This window comes from Elaeis guineensis, chromosome 2 (genome assembly GCF_000442705.2).
Source record: "Elaeis guineensis isolate ETL-2024a chromosome 2, EG11, whole genome shotgun sequence".
Taxonomy (NCBI): domain Eukaryota; kingdom Viridiplantae; phylum Streptophyta; class Magnoliopsida; order Arecales; family Arecaceae; genus Elaeis; species Elaeis guineensis.
Genome location: NC_025994.2, coordinates 21,495,506 through 21,516,980, shown reverse-complemented (window position 1 = coordinate 21,516,980; position 21,475 = coordinate 21,495,506). Strand labels below are relative to the sequence as shown.

Below are 21,475 nucleotides of genomic sequence, written 5' to 3'. Positions count from 1 at the left end.
ATACTCTCCTCTTCTCCATATCCTCCCTACTCTCCTCTCTCCCCTCTTCACATCTAAGAAGTTGGACGTCCATCTGGCAAAGGTCCAAGGCGTGGTGATGCCTGGAACAGGAAGACTGCAGGACATCTTCGACAGGCTGCTGCTCCAACTTCAAAAGGAGTTCTGAAGTACTTCCAAATTAGATAGAGATCTGATTTTTGGAGTGTAAATTCATGAGGAGAAGATATTCTAGGTCCTACCCAAGTGGATACTGGTAGAGGTCGGGTGCTTGCGTGGCTACATCAGAACATCGGGCTGTGCTGAGATCATCTACAGGGTAATCAGATTATCCTTGAGGTATGTCTATACTTCTCATACTTTTAGATTTAATTTTAAATTTTGAATATCAGATAATAAAATTAAATCTAATAGATATTAGATCTAAAATAGCATAGGATAAAATTATTAAATTATTCCATCCCAGATTTGATGAAATCTGAAAGATCTTACAAAGGAAAAAGATAGTTTTTCCTTCAGAAATAATTTCAAAAAAAATTGAAACTCTGAGAGAAAGATGTTTACCCAAGTATTGATCATGTGAATGATAGTTTTGAGCTTTTGAGCTCTTAAGAAAAATGAGAATTGAGCTTAATAGATTTGGTTCAATGAATTTTTGGCATTAAGAATTTGAAATCAGAGAGATACTTAAGCTGATGGATCAAGGATTCCTAGTTCTCTTCTAATTTCACAAAATCTATCTTCACTTAAGGCTTGATAAAGATGTCAGCCAAATATTTTTCAGTACAAATATAATCAAGAATTATATTTTTATTTGGACATGTTCTCTTATGAAATGATGCATAATTTTATTATGTTTTGATTTAGAATGCTGAATTAAATTTTTAGTTAGATTTATAGCACTGGTGTTATCACATCTTATGGGAGTTTCATTGAGTTTGATGTCAAAGTCTTCAAGTTGTTGCTTAATCTACAAGATTTGAGCACAACAACTTCCGACTGTAATGTATTCAGCCTCGGCCATAAACAGTGCTACCGAGTTTTGCTTCTTGCTAAACCAAGAGATTAAGTTAACTCCAAGAAATTGGCAAGTTCCACTAGTACTTTTTTATCTAATCTATATCCAGCAAAATTGCATCTGAATATCCTATCAAATCAATTGATGAGTCCTTAGAATACCATAATCCTAGAGTTTGTGTACCATTTAAATATCTAAAGATTCTTTTAACTGCATTCAAGTGAGATTTTTCGAATTTGATTGAAAGCGAGCACAAAGACAAACACTAAACATAATATCTGGTCTACTAACAGTTAAATATAATAGAGAACCAATCATGCTTCTATAAAATTTTAAGTCTACATTTTTACCTCCTTCATCCTTGTCAAGCTTATATGATGGGCTCATGGATGTATCAATTATTTTGGAGTTCTCCATTCCAAATCTTTTAGTAGTTCTCTTGTGTACTTGCTTTGGATGATGGAGATTCCTTTCTTTGTTTGTTTGATTTGGAGTTCGAGAAAAAATGTAAGTTCTCCCATCATACTCATCTCGAATTCTCCCTACATGAGCTTAGTAAAATTTGACAAAGAGTTTCATTAGTAGATCAAAAATAATGTCATCAATATATATTTGTATAACTAATATATCATTTTGATTTCTTTTAATAAAAAGGGTTGTGTCTACATTTTCTCTTGAAAAACTATTATTAAACAGAAATTTGCTTAGCCTTTCATACCAAACCCTAGGTGTTTGTTTCAAACTATATAATGCTTTGTTTAATTTAAAAATATGATTAAAAAAAGTATGATTTTCAAAACTGGAGGTTGTTCTACATAAACTTCTTCAGCAATATATCCATTTAGAAAAGTACTTTTGACATCCATTTGGAATAACTTAAAATTTATAAAGCAAGCATATGCAAGTAGAAGTCTAATTGCTTCTAATCTAGCAATAGGTGCAAAGATCTCATCAAAATCAATTCCTTCTTCTTGATTATAACTTTTGCAACTAATCTCACTTTATTTCTTATCACATTTTCATGTTCATCCAATTTATTCCTATATACCCATTTTGTGTCAATTATTGAATAATTTTTAGGTCTTGAAACTAAAGTTTATACATTATTTCTTTCAAATTGATTAAGTTCTTCTTGCATTGCAATTATCCAATTATAATCTTTTTCAGCTTCATCTATGATTTTAGGTTCAAGATGAGAGACAAAAATAAAATGATTGAATACATCTCTAAGTGAAGAGCGAGCTCTTACACCATGTGTAGGATCATTAATGATTAGTTCTTTGGGTGATTGTGATCATACCTCAATACTTTGGGTAGATCATTTGTACCTAGAGGTTGTTCTTGTTGTTCTTCACCTTTCTCATCCTGTTTGTCTTCATGTTCTTCATCATCTTAAATGGTTGAGTCTTTTAGAGTGATCTCCTTCATCCCTTCTATAAGAGGATCTGCATCATCAATACCTTCATTCTTTCTTGAAAGAAGATCGTTAGTTTCATCAAAAATAATATGTATTGACTCCTTTACTATTAAAGTTCTTTTGTTGAAAACTCTAAAAGTTTTGCTAGAAGAAGAGTAACCAAAAAAATTGCTTCATCAAATTTAGCATCAAATTTTTCTAATCTTTTTTTACCATTGTTCAATACAAAACATCGACAACCAAAAACATGAAAATATGCAATGTTTGATTTTCTTTCTTTCCAAAGCTCATAAGAGATTTTCTTTAAAATTGATCTAATTAAAGTATAGTTTAATATATAATATGCCATGTTAATTGCTTTCGCCTAAAAATATCTTGGAAGGTTGCTTTCACATAGCATGGTACGGGCCATTTCTTCAAGGGTTCTATTTTTTCTTTCTACTATCCATTTTGTTGGGGTGTCCTAGGTGCTGAAAAGTTATGGTCAATACCTTTTTCATCACAAAACTTTTCAAAATTTTAATTTTCAAATTCAGTTCCATGATCACTTTGAATATTTAGAATTAAATTTTTTTTTTCATTTGTGACTTTTCGATAAAATTTTGAGAAAACATGAAAAGTTTCATCCTTATGTGCCAAAAAAAAATCCATGTAAAATGAGAGAAATCATCAATAATCACAAAATCATATCATTTTTCATCTAGACTAGTAGTTCTAGTAGGTCCAAATAAATCCATATGCAATAGTTCTAATGGCCTAGAAGTTGAAATAATATTTTTATATTTGGCATGCATCACAAATTCTATCTTTTTCAAAATTTAATTTGGGTAAGCTGATAACCAATTCTCTTTTAATAAGTTTTGAAAGTGAATGCATGCTAATATGTGCAAGCCTACGATACCAAAGCCAACTAGTCTAATTAATCTTCGCATTCAAAGCCACTAGGCATTGTATATTTATTTTGAAAAAATCATTCAAATCTACCATATAAACATTACCATGTCTATGCCCAACAAATTTAATACCTTCATTAATAGGACTAGTTACTATGCAAACTGAAGATTCAAAAATGACTTTGTATCTTTTATCACAAAATTGACTGATGCTTAATAAATTATGTTTTAAACCATCTACTAATAAAATATTTTCAATATACTTGGAGGGAGTGATACCAATGTTACCTATACTGATGATCTTTCCTTTGCCATTGTCTCCAAAGGTGACCATCCCTCCATTTTTAGCATCAAGTGTGATGAATTGGGATTCATCATCAGTCATGTGTCTTGAGCACCCGCTATTAAGATACCATCTCTGATTTACTCTTTGGGATACAAGACACACCTATACAAGAATCAAGTTTTGACTTTAGGTATTCCAGTTTTTTTGATCCTTTTAGGTTAGTCATAATGGTTCTTTTGGAACCCATATTTTTTTTATATTAGAATTTTAGATTTATTGAAAAAATATGAATAAGATTTGTGTCCTACTTTACCACATTTAAAGCAAGTTATATTTGAAAACTTGTACGATGAGTTTACAAAGATATTTTTCAAAAATTTTTATTTTTTTAAAGGGTTATATCCAAGACCGGCTTTATCATAAATGACTTTTTGATTGTCAAGTATCATGTGAAGCTTATTTGAACTTAAAGTGAACTTCTCAACTATTGGTTTTAACTTAGCAATCTCAATTTTTAAGTTCAAATTTTTTTGAGACAGGATTGATTTTTTATTTGAAATATTCTCATTTTTTTTAGTAAAAATTAATTTTTTGATTTTAATTCTTTGTTCTTTACCCCTAGCTTCTTTAGTTCATCAATTAGATCATAAAATACTTCATGAAGTTCTTCAAAGGTAAAGTCAATAGGAGTTTCAGTATTTACCTCATTTTCATGTGCCATAAGACATAAGTTGGCTTGTTCATTTGAGTCTTTTTCTTCGAAACTTGACTCATCACTTTCACTCCATGTAGCCATCATGACCTTCTTCTTGTACTTCTTGAGACCTTCTTCAGTTGTGGACATTCAGACTTAAAGTATCCCGATTTCTTACATTCATAACAAATAAGGGGTTGCTCCTTATCCTTCTCTTTGCTATGTTTTTCTTTTGTAGGTGGCCTCTTCCTCATTCCTTGTCTTCTTTTCTTCAAAAACTTTTAAACCTTCTAGTAATGAGGGCCATTTCTTCATCCTGCTCTTCATTTTCTGTATCATCAGATTTTTCATCAGGTTGAGCAGTGGATTTGAGGGTGATTATCCTCTTCTTTTTGACATCTTCTTCTTGGTGTTGTTTCATGCTTAGCTCGTGAGTCATCAGTGATCCTAAAAGCTCCTCCAAAGGTAAGATATTCAGATCTTTGACTTCTTGGATTGCGATCACTTTGGCCTCCCAAGTCCTTGGTAAAGATCTAAGAATTTTTCTTACGAGATCACTGTTAGAATAAGACTTACCAAGACTTTTTAGACCATTAATAATATCAGTAAAATGAGTAAACATCTCAGTTATTGATTCATCATGCTCCATTTTAAAAAATTCATATTTATGCACAAGCATGTTGATTTTTGATTCCTTCACTTGATTAGTTCCTTCAAGAGTTACTTCTAATCTATCTCATATTTTCTTAGCGAACATGCATATTGAAATATGATTAAATTCATTAGCATCTAGAGCACAATACAAAATATTCATGACTTTAGCATTTAGTTGAGCTATTTTTTTATCAACCTCATCCCATTCTTTTTCGAATTTGGTTGATTCCACACCATCAATTATTTTAGTGGGTGTGTGTGGTCCATTTACTATGATACTCCACATATCATAGTCAAGTACTTGAATAAAGATTTTCATCTGAGCTTTTCAATAGGTATAATTTGACCCATTAAAAAGTGAAGGTCGATTTGTGGACTGCCCCTTGGCTAGAAAATTTTCAACTTGAGTTGCCATAGATCTTTAGTTCTTTGATGGTTAAATCAAAGTAGGGCTAGAGCACCGAGCTCTGATACCGCTTGTTGCCCAGCTATGCAACCCAAGAGGAGGATGAATTAGATTTTAAAAATTTAAAAATTAACTTACAACTATGAGGATCATTTAACAATGAGCAGGATAAATGTGGAGAGTAAAATTTATGCAAGGTGTAGAAGTTGGATGCAAGAATGCAAGAAGATAAGAAAATTTAAAAGGAGAGCAAGTAAGCACAAACAAATAAAAAGATTTATAGTGGTTCGGTGCAACCTTGTACCTACGTCCACTCCTCAAGCTCCTACTTGGGACTCCCCAAGCTTTTACTTGGGAATTCAAATCCACTAAACTGTATTCAACCCGAATACAACGTCGGAACCTCCGACTCTAGCTATTCCAAGCTAGAACACTTATTTTTCAGATACAAACCAACCCAATACAATCTGATTCAAGGTTCGGATCAATCTTTCTATATTTTGGAACTCTTTCAAAATAAAATATCGACTCAAAATAGAGTATAGCAGTTAATTACATAGAAATACAGATGTAGCTCCTTTAATGAGCAAATAAAGCTTTAAATACACTTTACACAATAAGAACGAAGCTCTTCTGATTTTTTCAAGGTGGTTGAAGACTTGAATGAGCTCTTGAGGGGTTGGTGAACTCGAAATAAAAGCTTCTTGAACTTTTAAGAGGGCTCTTGCTTAGGATTGGAATGAATGCTTGAAAAATCTTTTTAAAATCTTATTGATTCCCTCCTTTAAGTGCCTTTTATAACTTCAAATAATGGTGGAGAGTAATCTGGACTGAAATAGAGCCGTTGGAGCACATTAAATGCAGCCAAAATGAGCTAAAAACTAACCGTTACAGAGTTTTTCCATCGCAAGAGTCGACTTATAGGGTCGACTCATGCACAGGGGTCGACTCATGGGGTCAGCTCATATGGTGCAGAACAGAAATTGACAGTTCTGTATCTTTGACTTGCACAGTAATAGAGGTCGACTCATAAGGTCGACTCATAGGATCGACTCAATTGGTGTGCCAGCTAAAAATAATGTGCCGTTCAGCCCCTTTTGCCATGAGTCAACTCATGGGGTCGACTCAAATATATAAACATGATTTTCTTTCAAAATACATATCTAAAAATATTGAAATTACCTCCAATAGATTATAAATCTTCTGCTCTTGCTCTTGAGGCTTCCGAATCAGAACTTGATAAAATTATGATTTTGCTCCTGAAATACAATAAATTTTTTTTCAAGCCAAAATTATTAGTAACCCCCTCAAATGCTTTGTAATCATCAAAATCAATTCAAGGAGCAACAAGTATTTTTCTAAACCACTGCCTTAGTAATGACTGTTATAGGCCTTTATTGTAGTAGTGGTAGTTATACTTGTGCTTTTGCAAGATCTACTTAACATGGATAATTCATACATATGCAGTTTGAATTTTACGATCACCACCGTACAGACAATTAAAGTAGTGACAAAGATTATTTATATAAAAATTATCTTACAATCGAACACCATTTAACCTTTTGATCAGTCATTTTTTATTTAATGATCCAAATCATTTTATGCTAAATTAACTATGATAATAATATCTGATTGAAATAAAATTTGGATAGTATACTATAAATATCACCAAGATCATCATAATAAATTTTTAGATCCATCGTGGTCTCTATCTATTAGATCATCATTCTATTATTCGTAACCATCGAAATCAAATTTTATTGACTGACATAGCTAGGGTTATCAGATCGACACGATCTTTTTAATAATACTCTAATAATAATTATTTAGATAATAAATGATAAAAATAAACTTTAAATTCTAAAATTATATCATATTTAGAGAGAAATAGAAAAAAATTATATTTGGTTGCAAAATATATTTACAATCAATTTTTGGTTGTAAAATATTAAAAAAATTTATGATCAAAAAATTGATTATAAAATACTTAAATTATCTTTTAATCTATAAATAATTTTATGATCAATTTTTTAAAATAATTTTACTCAAATTATTTTTTTAAATTTTTTATTAATAAATCAGTCATAAAATTGATTATTAATTATTTTTAAATTTTTTATTAATAAATTGACTGTAAAATTGGTCACTAATGAATTTTTATTTTGTTATTAACAAATCAATCATAAAATCCATCACTAATATTTTTAATTTTTTATTAACAAATCGATCACTAAATATTTTTAAATTTTTTTATTAATAAAATTGATCATTAATTATTTTTAATTTTTTTATTCATAAAATTGATTGTAAAATAATCTCTAATTATTTTAAATTTTTTTATTAAAAAATAGATCATAAAATTAGTTGCTAATTATTTTTTTTACTAATATATCAGTCTCAAAATCAGTTGCAATATCAGTCGCTAATTATTTTTAAGATTTATGAAAAAATTGATTGCAAAAGCGATCGCTAACTATTTTTAAATTTTTTATTAAATAATTAGTCACAAAATCGATCATGAATTATTTTTAAATTTTTTTATTAACAAAATCGATCATAAAATCGATCACTAATTATTTTTAATTTTTTATTAAAAAATTGATCTCAAAATCGATCACTAATTTTTTTTATTTTTTTATTAAAAGATCAGTCATAAAATTGATCGTTAATTAAATTAGTCATAAAATTGATCTCTAAATATTATTAATTTTTTATTAATAAAATTGGTCAAAAAATTGATCACTTTTTATTTTTAATTTTTTATAAAAAATATTAGTCTTAAAATTGATCGCTAACTATTTTTAAATTTTTTACACTAATTATTTTTAAGGTTTATGAAAAAATTGATTACAAAATCGATAGCTAACTATTTTCAAATTTTTTGTTAAATAATCAATCACAAAATCGATTGCTAATTATTTTTAAATTTTTTATTAACAAAATTGATCATAAAATCATCCCTAATTATTTTAAATTTTTTTATTAAAAAATCTATCACAAAATTGATCACTAATTTTTTTATTTTTTATTAAAAAATCAATCGTAAAATCGATCGTTAATTAAATTAGTCATAAAATTGATCTTTAAATATTATTAATTTTTTATTAATAAAATTAGTCACAAAATTGATCACTTTTTATTTTTAAATTTTTATAAAAAATATTAGTCATAAAATCAATTGCTAACTATTTTCAAATTTTTTATTAAAAAATCAATAGTAAAATTGGTTGCTAATTATTTTTAATTTTTTTTATTAACAAATCGATCAAAATCGATAGCTAAATACTTTTAATTTTTTATTAATATATTGATAACAAAATAATTTTTTATTAATGTTTGAATTATTTTTTATTCTATATTTAAATTAAAAATATAATTAAAATTATTTTATGATCGATTTTTTGGTTACAAAATATTAAAAAAATATGTGACCAAAAAATTGGTTGCAAAATTGATCGCAAAATTTGTCGCTAATTATTTTTAATTTTTTTTATTAATATATTGATGTCAAAATCAGTCACTAAATTTTATTAAATTTTTTATTGATAAAATCAATGGTAAAATCAGTCGTTAATTATTTTTAATTTTTTTATGAAAAAATTGATCATAAAATTGTTTGTTAAGTATTTTCAAATTTTTTATTAAAAAATTGATTGCAAAATCATTCACTAATTATTTTTAATTTTTTTTGTTAACAAAATCATCTGCAAAATCGATCACTGACTATTTTCAAATTTTTTAATTAAAAAATTGGTCTCAAAATTAATCGCTAATTATTTTTAATTTTTATTAAAAAATTGATCACAAAATCAATCGCTAATTAAATCGATCGTAAGATTGATCTCTAGATATTATTAATTTTTTATTAATAAAATCAATAGCAAAATTAGTTGTTATTTATTTTTAATTTTTTTTGAAAAAATCAGTCACAAAATCGGTCACTAACTTTTTTTCCATTTTTTATTAAAAAATTGATCATAAAATCGATTGCTAATTATTTTTAATTTTTTATTAATAAAATTGACTGTAAATCGATCGCTAAATACTTTTAATTTTTTTATTATATCGATCGTAAAATCGATCGCTAATTATTTTTATTAATTTTTCGGCCAAAATATCGGTCACAAAATTTTTGAATTATTTTTATTCTATATTTTATGAAAAAAATAATCACAAAATCTATCGCTAACTATTTTCAATTTTTTTATTAAAAAATCGATCGTAAATTATTTTTATATTTTTTATTAATAAAATAGACCGTTAATTATTTTTAAATTTTTATTAAAAAATCAGATTTAAAATTAATTGTTAATTATTTTTATTTTTTATTAAAAAATTGATCATAAAATCGGTCTGAACCTCTCCCTTCGCTTCTCCGCAGGACGAGGCGAAATTAGAATTGGAGCTTTCCACGCTCTTGCTCTTCTACACAGTAACACGGGCCAATGAATGCCTTCTCTTGCTTCTTTCTATTGCCTCGGATTTTATTTTTCCCCTTCTTTGTCTATACTCTCGCCTATTACAATCTTTTCTATTATCACATAAAAAATTTAACAGATGCCGTCCAAATTGATCTTGAGAAATCTTTTCTTCTGAAGAAGACTCTAAACTCTTACCAAAAAAAAAAAAAAAAACTCTAAATGCCCCAAATATTTTTGTCATCTACCTGTTCCATCTCGTCAGATCTGATTTTCTCTCTGGCTTTCTCGGTCATTTCCTAGGATTGCATCACGCCTTCAACGTGTTTGATGAATTGCCTAGCCACACAGCATGTTAATATAAGCCATAATTTGGAATTTTATGTCTTCTGATTATTTTCAATTCATCCAAATCTGTCGCTAAGCGTGGAGCTTCTGCAAGAGGGTTCCTATAATTCAGATCAAACACATTCTTTGTTCTCATTCTTTGTTAAGTGCTGCTTCTTTCTTCGGATTGTACGAATAATTTTGTTTCAAAAACAATTCAAATTTGAAGAAACACGACAGCTTTTCTAAATTTTAGATTCATTAAGTACTCTTTCATCAGTGTTCTTTTTTCCTCTTTAATTTTATGCTTTATTTTTAATATATGAATTGTTGTTAATCTATTCTCTTTCAGGTCAGAATGGATGAGGTCGTGCAGGTTGTCGAGAATGTGAAGAAGGAGTGGGATCAGACAGTTGTGCAAAGCCAGGAACGCGTCAAAGCCATTGAAGGATGTGGAAAGTCTGGAAGAGGGATGGAGGAGGCAAATTCTCTTCCTAGACTGAATGGTGCTGCACAGGATGGTCTGGCATTGCTTAGATCAATACAGTTTCGGCTTGATCTTCTTTCCCAACAACTGCCTACAATTGAAGAATCACAGTCTGCACATTCAACTTTAGAATCATGGAAGAAATAATACCAGAAGTAACTCTTATAAGTTTGCTCTTCCCATCTACTAATGATTACTAGACTTTTTTGTTTCCTAGCTATATCTTTTTTTTTTTTTATCTGCTTATTTGCTTTCTCCAGCTGTACAAGTACCTTTCATATTTTTTTCAGTTTTTAATTTTTATGCTTCTAACAATTGCCAGTCCTGCTTCATGTTTTCAGTTTGCATATGAGCCCAAGGAATGCTAACTTACAAGCAAAGAAGAACATCTGGAAAGCTGCTCAGGAGGAGGTGAGACCTCCTCTCAAACTTGGGATTGAACTCTTTAGATGTCCTTAGATTGTTAATTTCATCCTGCAATGTGAATCATCCTACGAAATTTGTGTGTTAGCTTTGGCAAATTTGATGATCCTTTATAGTGTTGCTGTATTTCATTATGTGATGTGAATCCTTCTACCAAGTTTCCACATAAGCTTAAACAGCAATTAATCATCCTTACACTTGCTCTCTCTAAAAAACTCTGCTTCACTGCTAATATTGGAGTCTAAATCTACAGAGAGAGCTTTTAGGAGGTAGAGAAGAGTCTACAATCTGCAGGCGTAATTTACAGTATGTCTTCTGAATGTAGTGAAACAAGTAATTTCTAAGAATTATTTATTCATGCAATATCCTTTCTTAAATTGTTCGTCATCTTAAATTATAAAGTGCAATCAGTTGAGTTTATGTGCATTCTCATGTTTATATTTTTGGTAAAGAAAAGTAATTGTATGGTTATGCTTCTTGTGCATAATCTTGTTTTCTGCCAAGGTACGAGGTGGGTAGAAAGACCAAAAGAAAAAGGTATAATGCAGGGTTGATTGATGGCTATAAAATTTTAACTGGTCCTTTAGTGGAACAGCCTGATGTAGACAACTTCATCTAGATGATACAAAGTTTAATTATTGTTGTTGCTGTTCTTTCTTTGTGTTATTGTTTGAAGATGAAATAGGATTCTATTTGATAGTCATAGCCCAGACAATGTGGAAGAGCATTCTAGACATTGAAACACCCATTCCTTTTCATGTAAAAAGAATGACTCAAAAATGATGATGGTTCTAGTTCATCTATGGTCTGAAGTTTCTCAAGTTGAGGGCTGGGCAGCTTCTGACACTCCTCATGATGTTGAAAAACACTGCACTAGGCCATAATCCAAGGATATTATATATTTTCAATAATTATAGGCCCATGCCTTGGTTTATTGAGACTGAGATGCTTTCTTGACTTGGTTATCTTCTTAGGGTGAACTCTGTAATGGCTGTTTATGAATAAATCTCTCCCACTTATTATGACTAAGAGACATGTTACAGTGGTTTAATTTTTTGATTTTATAGGACAAAGGCTGGGATGACATCTGCTGCGGAAAGCATTACCGAGGGCCTTCGGTGTACTTGTCAATTGATGGTTCAGGTGTGATTACTTTAATGATAATTGGTCTGGATTTATGGCTACCTAATGGGTAGATCTATTTTATAACACTGTCTTTCCATAATTTTTCACAGGAGGTGGAAAGAAGTGCAAACACATTGGCTACTTTTGGTATGATTCCTTATTGCTTTGCTGTTTGTTAATTATATAATGGTTGTTGTACTGTTAATCATGGTTTGCCGATACCATGTTGTTTGTAACTTTCTTCAAGCTTAGTGCTTAAATTTGGTTCCAATGATATTTTATGCTTTCTCCATTCATGGCTTTTTTAAACGACAAAAAGAGAAACGAACTATCATATGTTTTAATGTGGATCTCAAGTACATGGCTACCTTCATTTCATAGATAGATTCAGTTAGAGGACTTGTGTAAGCTTCTCTTGCAGTGTCGTTGATAGATCAGATTATTACTTATTCAAGTTATTTTGAGAAAATATAGTATTTCCTGTGATATCTAGAAAGAAAGAGGGAGGGTGAAGGGAGTAATTCAGTTTTATTTCTACATAAAAACTACTGAATCATTTGAGTAGAAATTTCCCTTAAAAATATCCCAAACCAAGCTTATGTTATCGATTTAGAAGTTGTTATGGGAGGACTCATCCTAAACCTTTTCCCAAAGAACAATGAAAAGGAAAGAAACTCATTCCAAGAGGAGTCATAATTTAGGAGGGGGAATATGACTTGAGCTTAAGGCCCATCACTACATAAATGCAATCTTATAGACTCTGTCAGATTTTGTGCATAAGTATCCCCCCTTTGGTGATGGGGCATGAGTCTTTGCCTTGATTACAAATTTGTTAAGGCAATTCAGATTTTTTTTTGCATTTGTGGATGTAACACATATACTTACATTATTGCATCATTATGTTATTAACAGTAGAATGTGATGCTCCATGTATGTGATGTAATTTTCAGAGGAATCAACAAGTGTTCTAAAGAAAGCTAAAGGTGAGTACCAAGGACACCGCTCTTTGTTGATGTGCACTTGTCGCTTGCTTTCCACAATGCAATGTCAAGATGTTATAGACAGATAAACATCTATCCTTATGGTTGTATAGCTATCAGGAAATGCTATTAAACTATTGTCTTAAAAGAAAAAAAATCATTTTATCTTGGATGGAACTTTTAGCAAGGCTACTGGAGATAAAGGATGGTAATTTCTTTTAGTCCAAACTCACATGCATTATTTCTATACTCCAAGCAAAGTGATACTGGTGCCAGGATTTCTCATGTTCTTATCCACGGTGCTGTATGTTGTGTCGAAATGGGTAGGGCTGCTAAAGTTGCAGAGGAAGCTACTTGCAGCCATCAAGGAAGGTTCAAAAGGACATGAAGAGGTGGCTGTGGAAATCCAGAGAGCGGCAGTTGGAGATGGCTTGAATCATGCACCAACTCATGGAAATGCAGTTCCCCAAGCAGAAATACCAGTGCCACATGTCTATGATGAACTTTGAAACAATCAATCCTACAGCTTTAAGTTTTATTGTTCTATTTTACTTGTGTTTAGTACGATAATCCCTTTCAGTCTATGCTAAAAATTGAATATTCCTTTTTGTTCAAAATTTAATTGTGTTAATTGATCAAACACTACATGCTTATCATATCTGAGAATGGAGATGGTTTTCATTAGATTAGTACATCCTATTGGCTGTCTACTCAATGTACGTTTTTTTTTCCTTGCTGTCTATCTTTCTCTTTTTGATGATCTCTGAGCTTGAGAATTTGGGAATAAACAAATCAAAGGCATTCTCTGACTTTCGAATAGGATGATCTGTGCAGCATATATATATATATATATATATAAAGGGGGGGGAGAGAGAGAGAGATATATTAGTGAGGCTGCAATATTATTCCATAACATGTACAACATGCGCCTTACAAAGATGAGAATTTTTTCATTAGATCATCTAATGATAAAATACGGATTTTTGCCATTCTATACAGCTATCGTAAATCCAAGCCAACATAAACTGTTTATCCAGGGGTAGTTTTTGGTTATTAGTGTTAGATGTGTGCCCTAGTTGCCAGAATGGCTGACACATTCCTGTACAAATGTAAGGGCAAATTTGTAATTTTGACTATAAATGAATAAAAGGGTTATTCTACTATCACATTGTGTACATTATGTCCTTTGAGTTAGTAGGAATGTTAATTCATATTTTCAAGTGTTAAAAATTTAAGGCATGAATTTACATAACTAACTCATAAACAGCTCCTGACCATAGGATCATCACGAGGATAGTGATCGATCCGAAAGGTTAGTGTACGATCGCTTTCTTAGGATAAATATGTCTTGAGTCTACAGTGTGGAGACATCAGAGCGAGAGTACAGGTATTCATTGAGAACGAGAGTACTGAGCGTGACCACCTCGAGCAGTCATAAGGAAATCTACCTTCTCGTCGATGACTAGCTCGATGCTGCAGTGTGTGTCTAGTTCTTTGATCTGAGGTACATCAATAGTTCACCTTGAGTGTATTATAGTTTGACTACACCATAACTCGATCTCCTAGCCATTCGAAACCCTGAGGTGTATGTTGGCTATAGCATATTCATTGTAGGAATCAGATCGCATCAAGATGGGATCTATCAACTTCGGTAGATAAGAGTAGTCCTATGATGATCGAAAGATCGAGTCCTTAAGCCCATGGCCATGGCAGAGTGAAATAATGAAAAAGAGTTTTTCTTTGGGATTTCATATCAGACTCGGATCAATCGATTGATTCATATGACTGATGTTGGGTTTGACGAGTTCACCTTAATCCTAATTCAGTCGGACTCATGAGAAAAGAACTCAATCACACAGGTAGCTGCACTGAGAGGTTCGTCTTCATTTTTGATGGGTTGCCACCATATACTACTAGGTATCACTGATGGATTTTGGGAGCAATTAGAATGATCTTGATGATCGATCATTCTAATTGTCTGAATCAGAAGAGTTCTGGTCCATCGAAAGAAGTTTCGATGATGTCGATGATGAGATCACGACATGTCTCATTATTATACGAAATAAATCTAACTGGATCACACAAACAAGAGTTAGGGTCTGGATGTCATCAATTGAGCTAGTCCAGTTTGATTGATTTGAATTAGATCCAATTAGATTCAAGAAAATCGTGCTAGCACTCGATTGAGTCTAACTTTCTCCTTGTGTAATCTTTTCTATCTCGACTGAGCCAAATGTGATTTGACTCACCCAAAGAATCTTGAGAAGATTTCTCTCAGTCTAACTGGAGCGAGTCCAGCTCAGAAAAGTCTTGTCTTAATTCATGAGATGAATTTAAGATAACACCTGCTAATTTCTGTCACCTGCCATTTCTATTTTAGGACATCGATAAACGTTGACCCATGGACCTTGGACTGAAGGCCACTTGGTAAGAGATCATTGGAGAGTTTTTTTGGAGTGTCCACCTGCTAATTTTACCCTCAAAGTGGGTGCCATAATCAGATATGGCGAGCGCCCCAAGTGGATAAGGTAGAGTCCCATGAGATGAGGAAATCTACCTCGAGCAGTCATAAGGAAATCTACCTTCTCGTCGATGACTAGCTCGATGCTGCAGTTGTGTGTCTAGTTCTTTGATCTGAGGTACATCAATAGTTCACCTTGAGTGTATTATAGTTTGACTACACCATAACTCGATCTCCTAGCCATTCGAAACCCTGAGGTGTATGTTGGCTATAGCATATTCATTGTAGGAATCAGATCGCATCAAGATGGGATCTATCAACTTCGGTAGATAAGAGTAGTCCTATGATGATCGAAAGATCGAGTCCTTAAGCCCATGGCCATGGCAGAGTGAAATAATGAAAAAGAGTTTTTCTTTGGGATTTCATATCAGACTCGGATCAATCGATTGATTCATATGACTGATGTTGGGTTTGACGAGTTCACCTTAATCCTAATTCAGTCGAGACTCATGAGAAAAGAACTCAATCACACAGGTAGCTGCACTGAGAGGTTCGTCTTCATTTTTGATGGGTTGCCACCATATACTACTAGGTATCACTAATGGATTTTGGGAGCAATTAGAATGATCTTGATGATCGATCATTCTAATTGTCTGAATCAGAAGAGTTCTGGTCCATCGAAAGAAGTTTCGATGATGTCGATGATGAGATCACGACATGTCTCATTATTATACGAAAATAAATCTAACTGGATCACACAAACAAGAGTTAGGGTCTGGATGTCATCAATTGAGCTAGTCCAGTTTGATTGATTTGAATTAGATCCAATTAGATTCAAGAAAATCGTGCTAGCACTCGATTGAGTCTAACTTTCTCCTTGTGTAATCTTTTCTATCTCGACTGAGCCAAATGTGATTTGACTCACCCAAAGAATCTTGAGAAGATTTCTCTCAGTCTAACTGGAGCGAGTCCAGCTCAGAAAAGTCTTGTCTTAATTCATGAGATGAATTTAAGATAACACCTGCTAATTTCTGTCACCTGCCATTTCTATTTTAGGACATCGATAAACGTTGACCCATGGACCTTGGACTGAAGGCCACTTGGTAAGAGATCATTGGAGAGTTTTTTTGGAGTGTCCACCTGCTAATTTTACCCTCAAAGTGGGTGCCATAATCAGATATGGCGAGCACCCCAAGTGGATAAGGTAGAGTCCCATGAGATGAGGACTCTATGCCTTGATCGACTCAAACTGTTGGGCGCCAATCTCACTGTGTTGATCCAGTGTTGGTGCCAACAGTAGGAGGGTTTGGTGGGATTCTTATCTGATATGATCAGATGAAATCACTCCATCAATCAAAATTTTTTCAGAATTAATTGAAATTTTTTGATTGGTCGAATGATATGGCACTGCTTGGCGCAGCAGGGTCTATTTAAACCCTGTCTGCGCCTAGGGTTTAGAGACTCTGTGCAATAACTAGCAAAAGCCTGAATTCTCTCCACTTCTCATGCCCCCTTTGCTCTTCTCCCTCCCCTCTTCATGTTCAAGAGGTTGGGCGTCCATCCGGTGCTTGTCCAAGATGTGGTGGCTCCCTGATCAGAAGGCTGCAGGGATTTATCGAGAAGCTGCTGCTCCAGCTTCAGAAGATCTTTTGAAAATCTTGCGGATCAGATCTAGATCTGATTTTTAGAGCAAAGATTCATGAGGAAAAGACGATCCAGATCCTACTCGAGTGGATACCGGTAGAGGTCAGGCGACTGCGTGGCTATTTTAGAACCTCGGGCATTGCTGTGATCATCTACAGGGTAATCTAGTTACCCTAGAGATATTTTTCTATTCCTCATATTTTTAAATTTAATTTTAAATTAAATATTAAATAATAAGAATTAGATCTAATAGACCTTAGATCTGAAATAAAGTAGGATAATTTTTTTTTAAATATATTCCGTCCCAGATCTCATTAGATCTGGAAGATCCTATAAGGAAAAAATCAATTTTTCTTCAATTGGTATCAGAGCCAGGTTGATGGCTCTATTTCAGATCTAATTTAGATCTAATTTTTATTTTTATTTATCTAATATTAATGAATTTTAGATGTCACATCAGATATGATTGGATCTGAAATCAAAAAATTTAAAATTAAATCTAAATAGATCTAACATGTATGAGATACATGACTAGACTAGGAGTAGTTTAATCTATGAATAGTCTTATAGTTTTATATTTTAATGTGATTAAAATATAAATTAGATCTAATTTATTCTTTAATTTTTTGATGTTATAAATATTATATTTAGATCAAAAAATAAAAAATAAAATTTAATTAATTCATAAGATTGATCTATTGCATGCCTAGACTAGTTGTAGAATTGTTCTAGTAACTATCTAGAATAGATTTCATATTGAATAGTTCAATTTAAATCTTATTTTTCAGATGTTATATGTGATGTATCAGATCTGAAAGCATGCTAATTAGATCAGATTTTAATACATGAGATGTATGCAAAGCATGTATAAGTTAGATCTGAAATTATATATGTGATATGTAACTTAGATCTAACTAGTTTTGTAGTTAAATTAATATTTCTGATTAAAGTGTTCCTCATGGCCGTCCGGTCATAAGAATAAAGTAGGGTTTAAGACCCTCTCCTCCCATTCAATGGGGTGTTCTTATGGCGTGTCGGGGTGTTACGCGTTCATCCTTAATCAGAAATCAAAATTTACTTTTCTGCAAAATCCTAGATCCTGAAACCCTGGGATTTATTTACGTATTTTGTTTATAAACCCAAGACTTAATTAATGAATTAAGCTTATGAAATTAAAGTAGGTCTAAAATTGAGAATTTCAGATCTAAGTATTTTCATAAAATTGGGTTCAGGCTTGGGTAGCTTAATTAGGTCTAGTGGTTGATCAAACCGAATCAAAAGTTGGTTAGGTGGGATCATGAAAGCTAATAATTGACCAGCCTAATAGGATTAAGTCTAGGTCAAGGTCGAATCACATTTAGATGTGACTCGATCAAGTTAAGACCTAATTTGACTCAGTGGTTAGAGCCTGGATTGTAGGCTAACCCAATTAGTTCTGGTTCGACAATTTGGTGTCTAAGGTAAGTTGGGCAGATGCGACTGATTGATTTTTAATTGAGAGCTACTCGACTCCAATGCGTTCTTGTCAAGTTAATGATATATCCCTCCCACCGGTCTCACTTACCTAGCCATATGTATCGACCCAGTTCTGATTTGAGGTGGCTAACAATTCGAGCTAGCCCATGTCACTAGGTTAGTCATAATGAAGTGATTGGGGAGGTGTAAGCCAAGATGAAAGCGTCGCAAGAAAACTAAACCAAATCTCGATATGAAGGTGAAAAACTTGACAAAAAAAAAGAATATTATTATTCGATCATATCTGACATAGAACCAATAGGCGATACTTGAAATGTGATCCATAAAAAAATTTTTACTTATGATGACTGGAAAAGTACAGAAAAGTATTAGAAGTCGAAAAAACATCTGTTATGACTATGTCAAGTCAAGTTTAATGAGACCTAAATCAAATCTTCTTAAGAAAATATTAAGTCTAAGGTCTTCCACCATTATAGATGTGCGGGCCCTTTCCGGGGTTGATTGTTCTCGACTGGTTACAGTGGCTCAGTTGCATCGGAAAGATGCAACCATGTCCATGAGGCATTGGATGCTACGGATTAAAGGATGGGTTGTGCTCAATATTTCAGATACGGTGAGGGACCCAATCAGGAATCTAATTCGTGCAAATGGTGGGTCTGACTTAACTAAGGATTGGAGCAATATTCCGGACATGGTGAGCTTCATGAATTAGAGACCAAGTTTTGGGTGCACCATGATTAGAGAATCATTGGACAAGAATTGTCCACTCATCGGTTGACCCACCATCAATAACTGTTAGGTGAGGTGGTGAGCCAGTCGGTGAGACCGCACCACCTACTAAAAATCACTAATCACGAAGATTTTCACATCTCTACCTAGGGAGTGTAGAGATCTGAGAAAATAGTGAGAGCCTAATTTGTTTAAAAATAAAATCTCTAAACAAAGTGGTTAAGTCTGATTACAAAATCTAACTAAAATCTTTTGATTCTCTATAGGAAACATGTCTGCATCCAACCCCCTGACCAAAATACTAGACACCCACAGATTGACTGGACCTAATTTCAAGGACTGGTTGAGGAACTACAGAATTATTTTGGGTTCTGAGAAACTGACTCATGTCTTAGACCAGGACTCACCTGCCATACCAACACGTCCGACTGCTGAACAGAGAGCGTCTCTGGAAAAGTGGATGAATGACGATAACAAAGTCAGGTACTACATGTTGGGTGCCATGTCTAATGACTTACAGCGCCAGCAAGAGAATATTATGACTATCCGCCAAATGTTGGCTCACCTACAAGAGTTATTTGGTGAACAAAGTCGTGCAGCCAAGTATCAAGTCTGCCAAAGGCTTTTTAAGGCTAAAATGCGTGATGGACAGTCAGTCCAAGATCATTGTTTGTCAATGATCAAGGACCTTGAGGAGCTTAAGAAGCTCGGTGTCATCTTAGACAGGGATTTTTAGATTGACGTGATCCTTCAATCCTTGTCTGATGCATATGGTCAGTTCATCACGAACTTCCATATGCATAAGATGCAGTGTACCTTGGCTGAGTTAATGAACATGTTGGTTACGGCTGAGTTTTCTTTGAAGGGTTCAAAAGGCTCAGTCCTTACTGTGGAGCAGACTTTTTTCAAGAGAAAGTCTTTTGAAAAGAAGAAGAAGTCTACGAAGAAGCAGAAGGTCGATGGGAAGAAGAAGAAGACGGAACTGAAGAAGAAGGCTGCTGAAAAGGAAAAATATTTTCACTGCAATTCAGACGGTCATTGGAAGCGAAACTGTCCTCAGTATCTGGCCACCCTAAAGAACAAAAAGGATGGTCCTTCTGGAGGAATGCTCGTTATAGAATCTAATCTTACGATTTTCTCTGCATCCAGTTGGGTACTTGACTTTGGTTCTAGTGCTCATTTGTGCACTTCTATGCAGGGTCTTGAGGAGAGCAGGAGGCTGATGGATGGAGATATAATCCTACGCATCGGGAATGGAGCAAGAGTTGCTGTTGCGGCCGTGGGAACCTACCCTCTGCGATAGAAAGTGGGCCTCACACCCTCCCCTTGTGGGGCGATTTTGGGTCTCACACCCTCTCCCTCTCGGAGCGATTGACACAAGTATTTGTGGAGTTTGTAAAATCATTCATTTTTTTTCTTTCATGAAAGATACAAGGATTTATATAGGACTCTAAGGGTCCTATTTGTTTAGGAATCTCTTATTTTTACAAGGAAGAAATCAACCCTCCACAAAAAAGTAAAGCATTATAATCTACCATAGGAAAGAAATCAGCCTTCAACAAAATAAGTAAGTAGCCAAGAACTCTTAAGGAATTCTAAAGAAGAAATGGAATTCCATGTGGGTGCTTGATGCTCGACACAACTTGACATGAGCACGGCACATGCTGGCATGCATATTTCTTCTCTTGGCATGTGGAGAGTGGTGGCTCCAAAGGTGACGTGGACAAATCCAAGTATGGCCCTATGGACCCAAAGCCAAATGCATTAAAATTTATTGACTGAAAATAAATAACTGAAGTAGAATCAATTTAATGAGGCTTCTTCGATCCAAATCGAACTTAAATTATGTTGCCAATTTTTGATGGCTCTGGTGTCCGCACCAATTCTCTCGGGGTGGAAAAAACTCGACCCTGTCGAGTGTGGGTCGATTCCGCTCTGGTGACGCTCAAGTAGATCGGGATCAATGCGTTGCAGCTCTTCTCGAGTGATCCAGGTATCTTCAGACTCCGATCGACCTCGCCATCTGACCAGATACCGCTG

General features: G+C 33.2%; 1 protein-coding gene across 1 annotated transcript in view; it reads left to right on the top strand.

The window, feature by feature from the left end:
• LOC140850864 (uncharacterized) overlaps window positions 1–13,783 on the top strand; it is a gene marked incomplete in the record, with an annotated part of 68,752 nt that extends 54,969 nt beyond the window's left edge. The window contains 6 exon segments of the mRNA XM_073251702.1: window positions 10,463–10,752; window positions 10,939–11,008; window positions 12,088–12,163; window positions 12,256–12,292; window positions 13,096–13,128; window positions 13,453–13,783. Of these exon segments, the coding sequence (XP_073107803.1) occupies window positions 10,959–11,008; window positions 12,088–12,163; window positions 12,256–12,292; window positions 13,096–13,128; window positions 13,453–13,634 (378 nt within the window).
• Window positions 13,784–21,475: the final 7,692 nt, after the last annotated feature.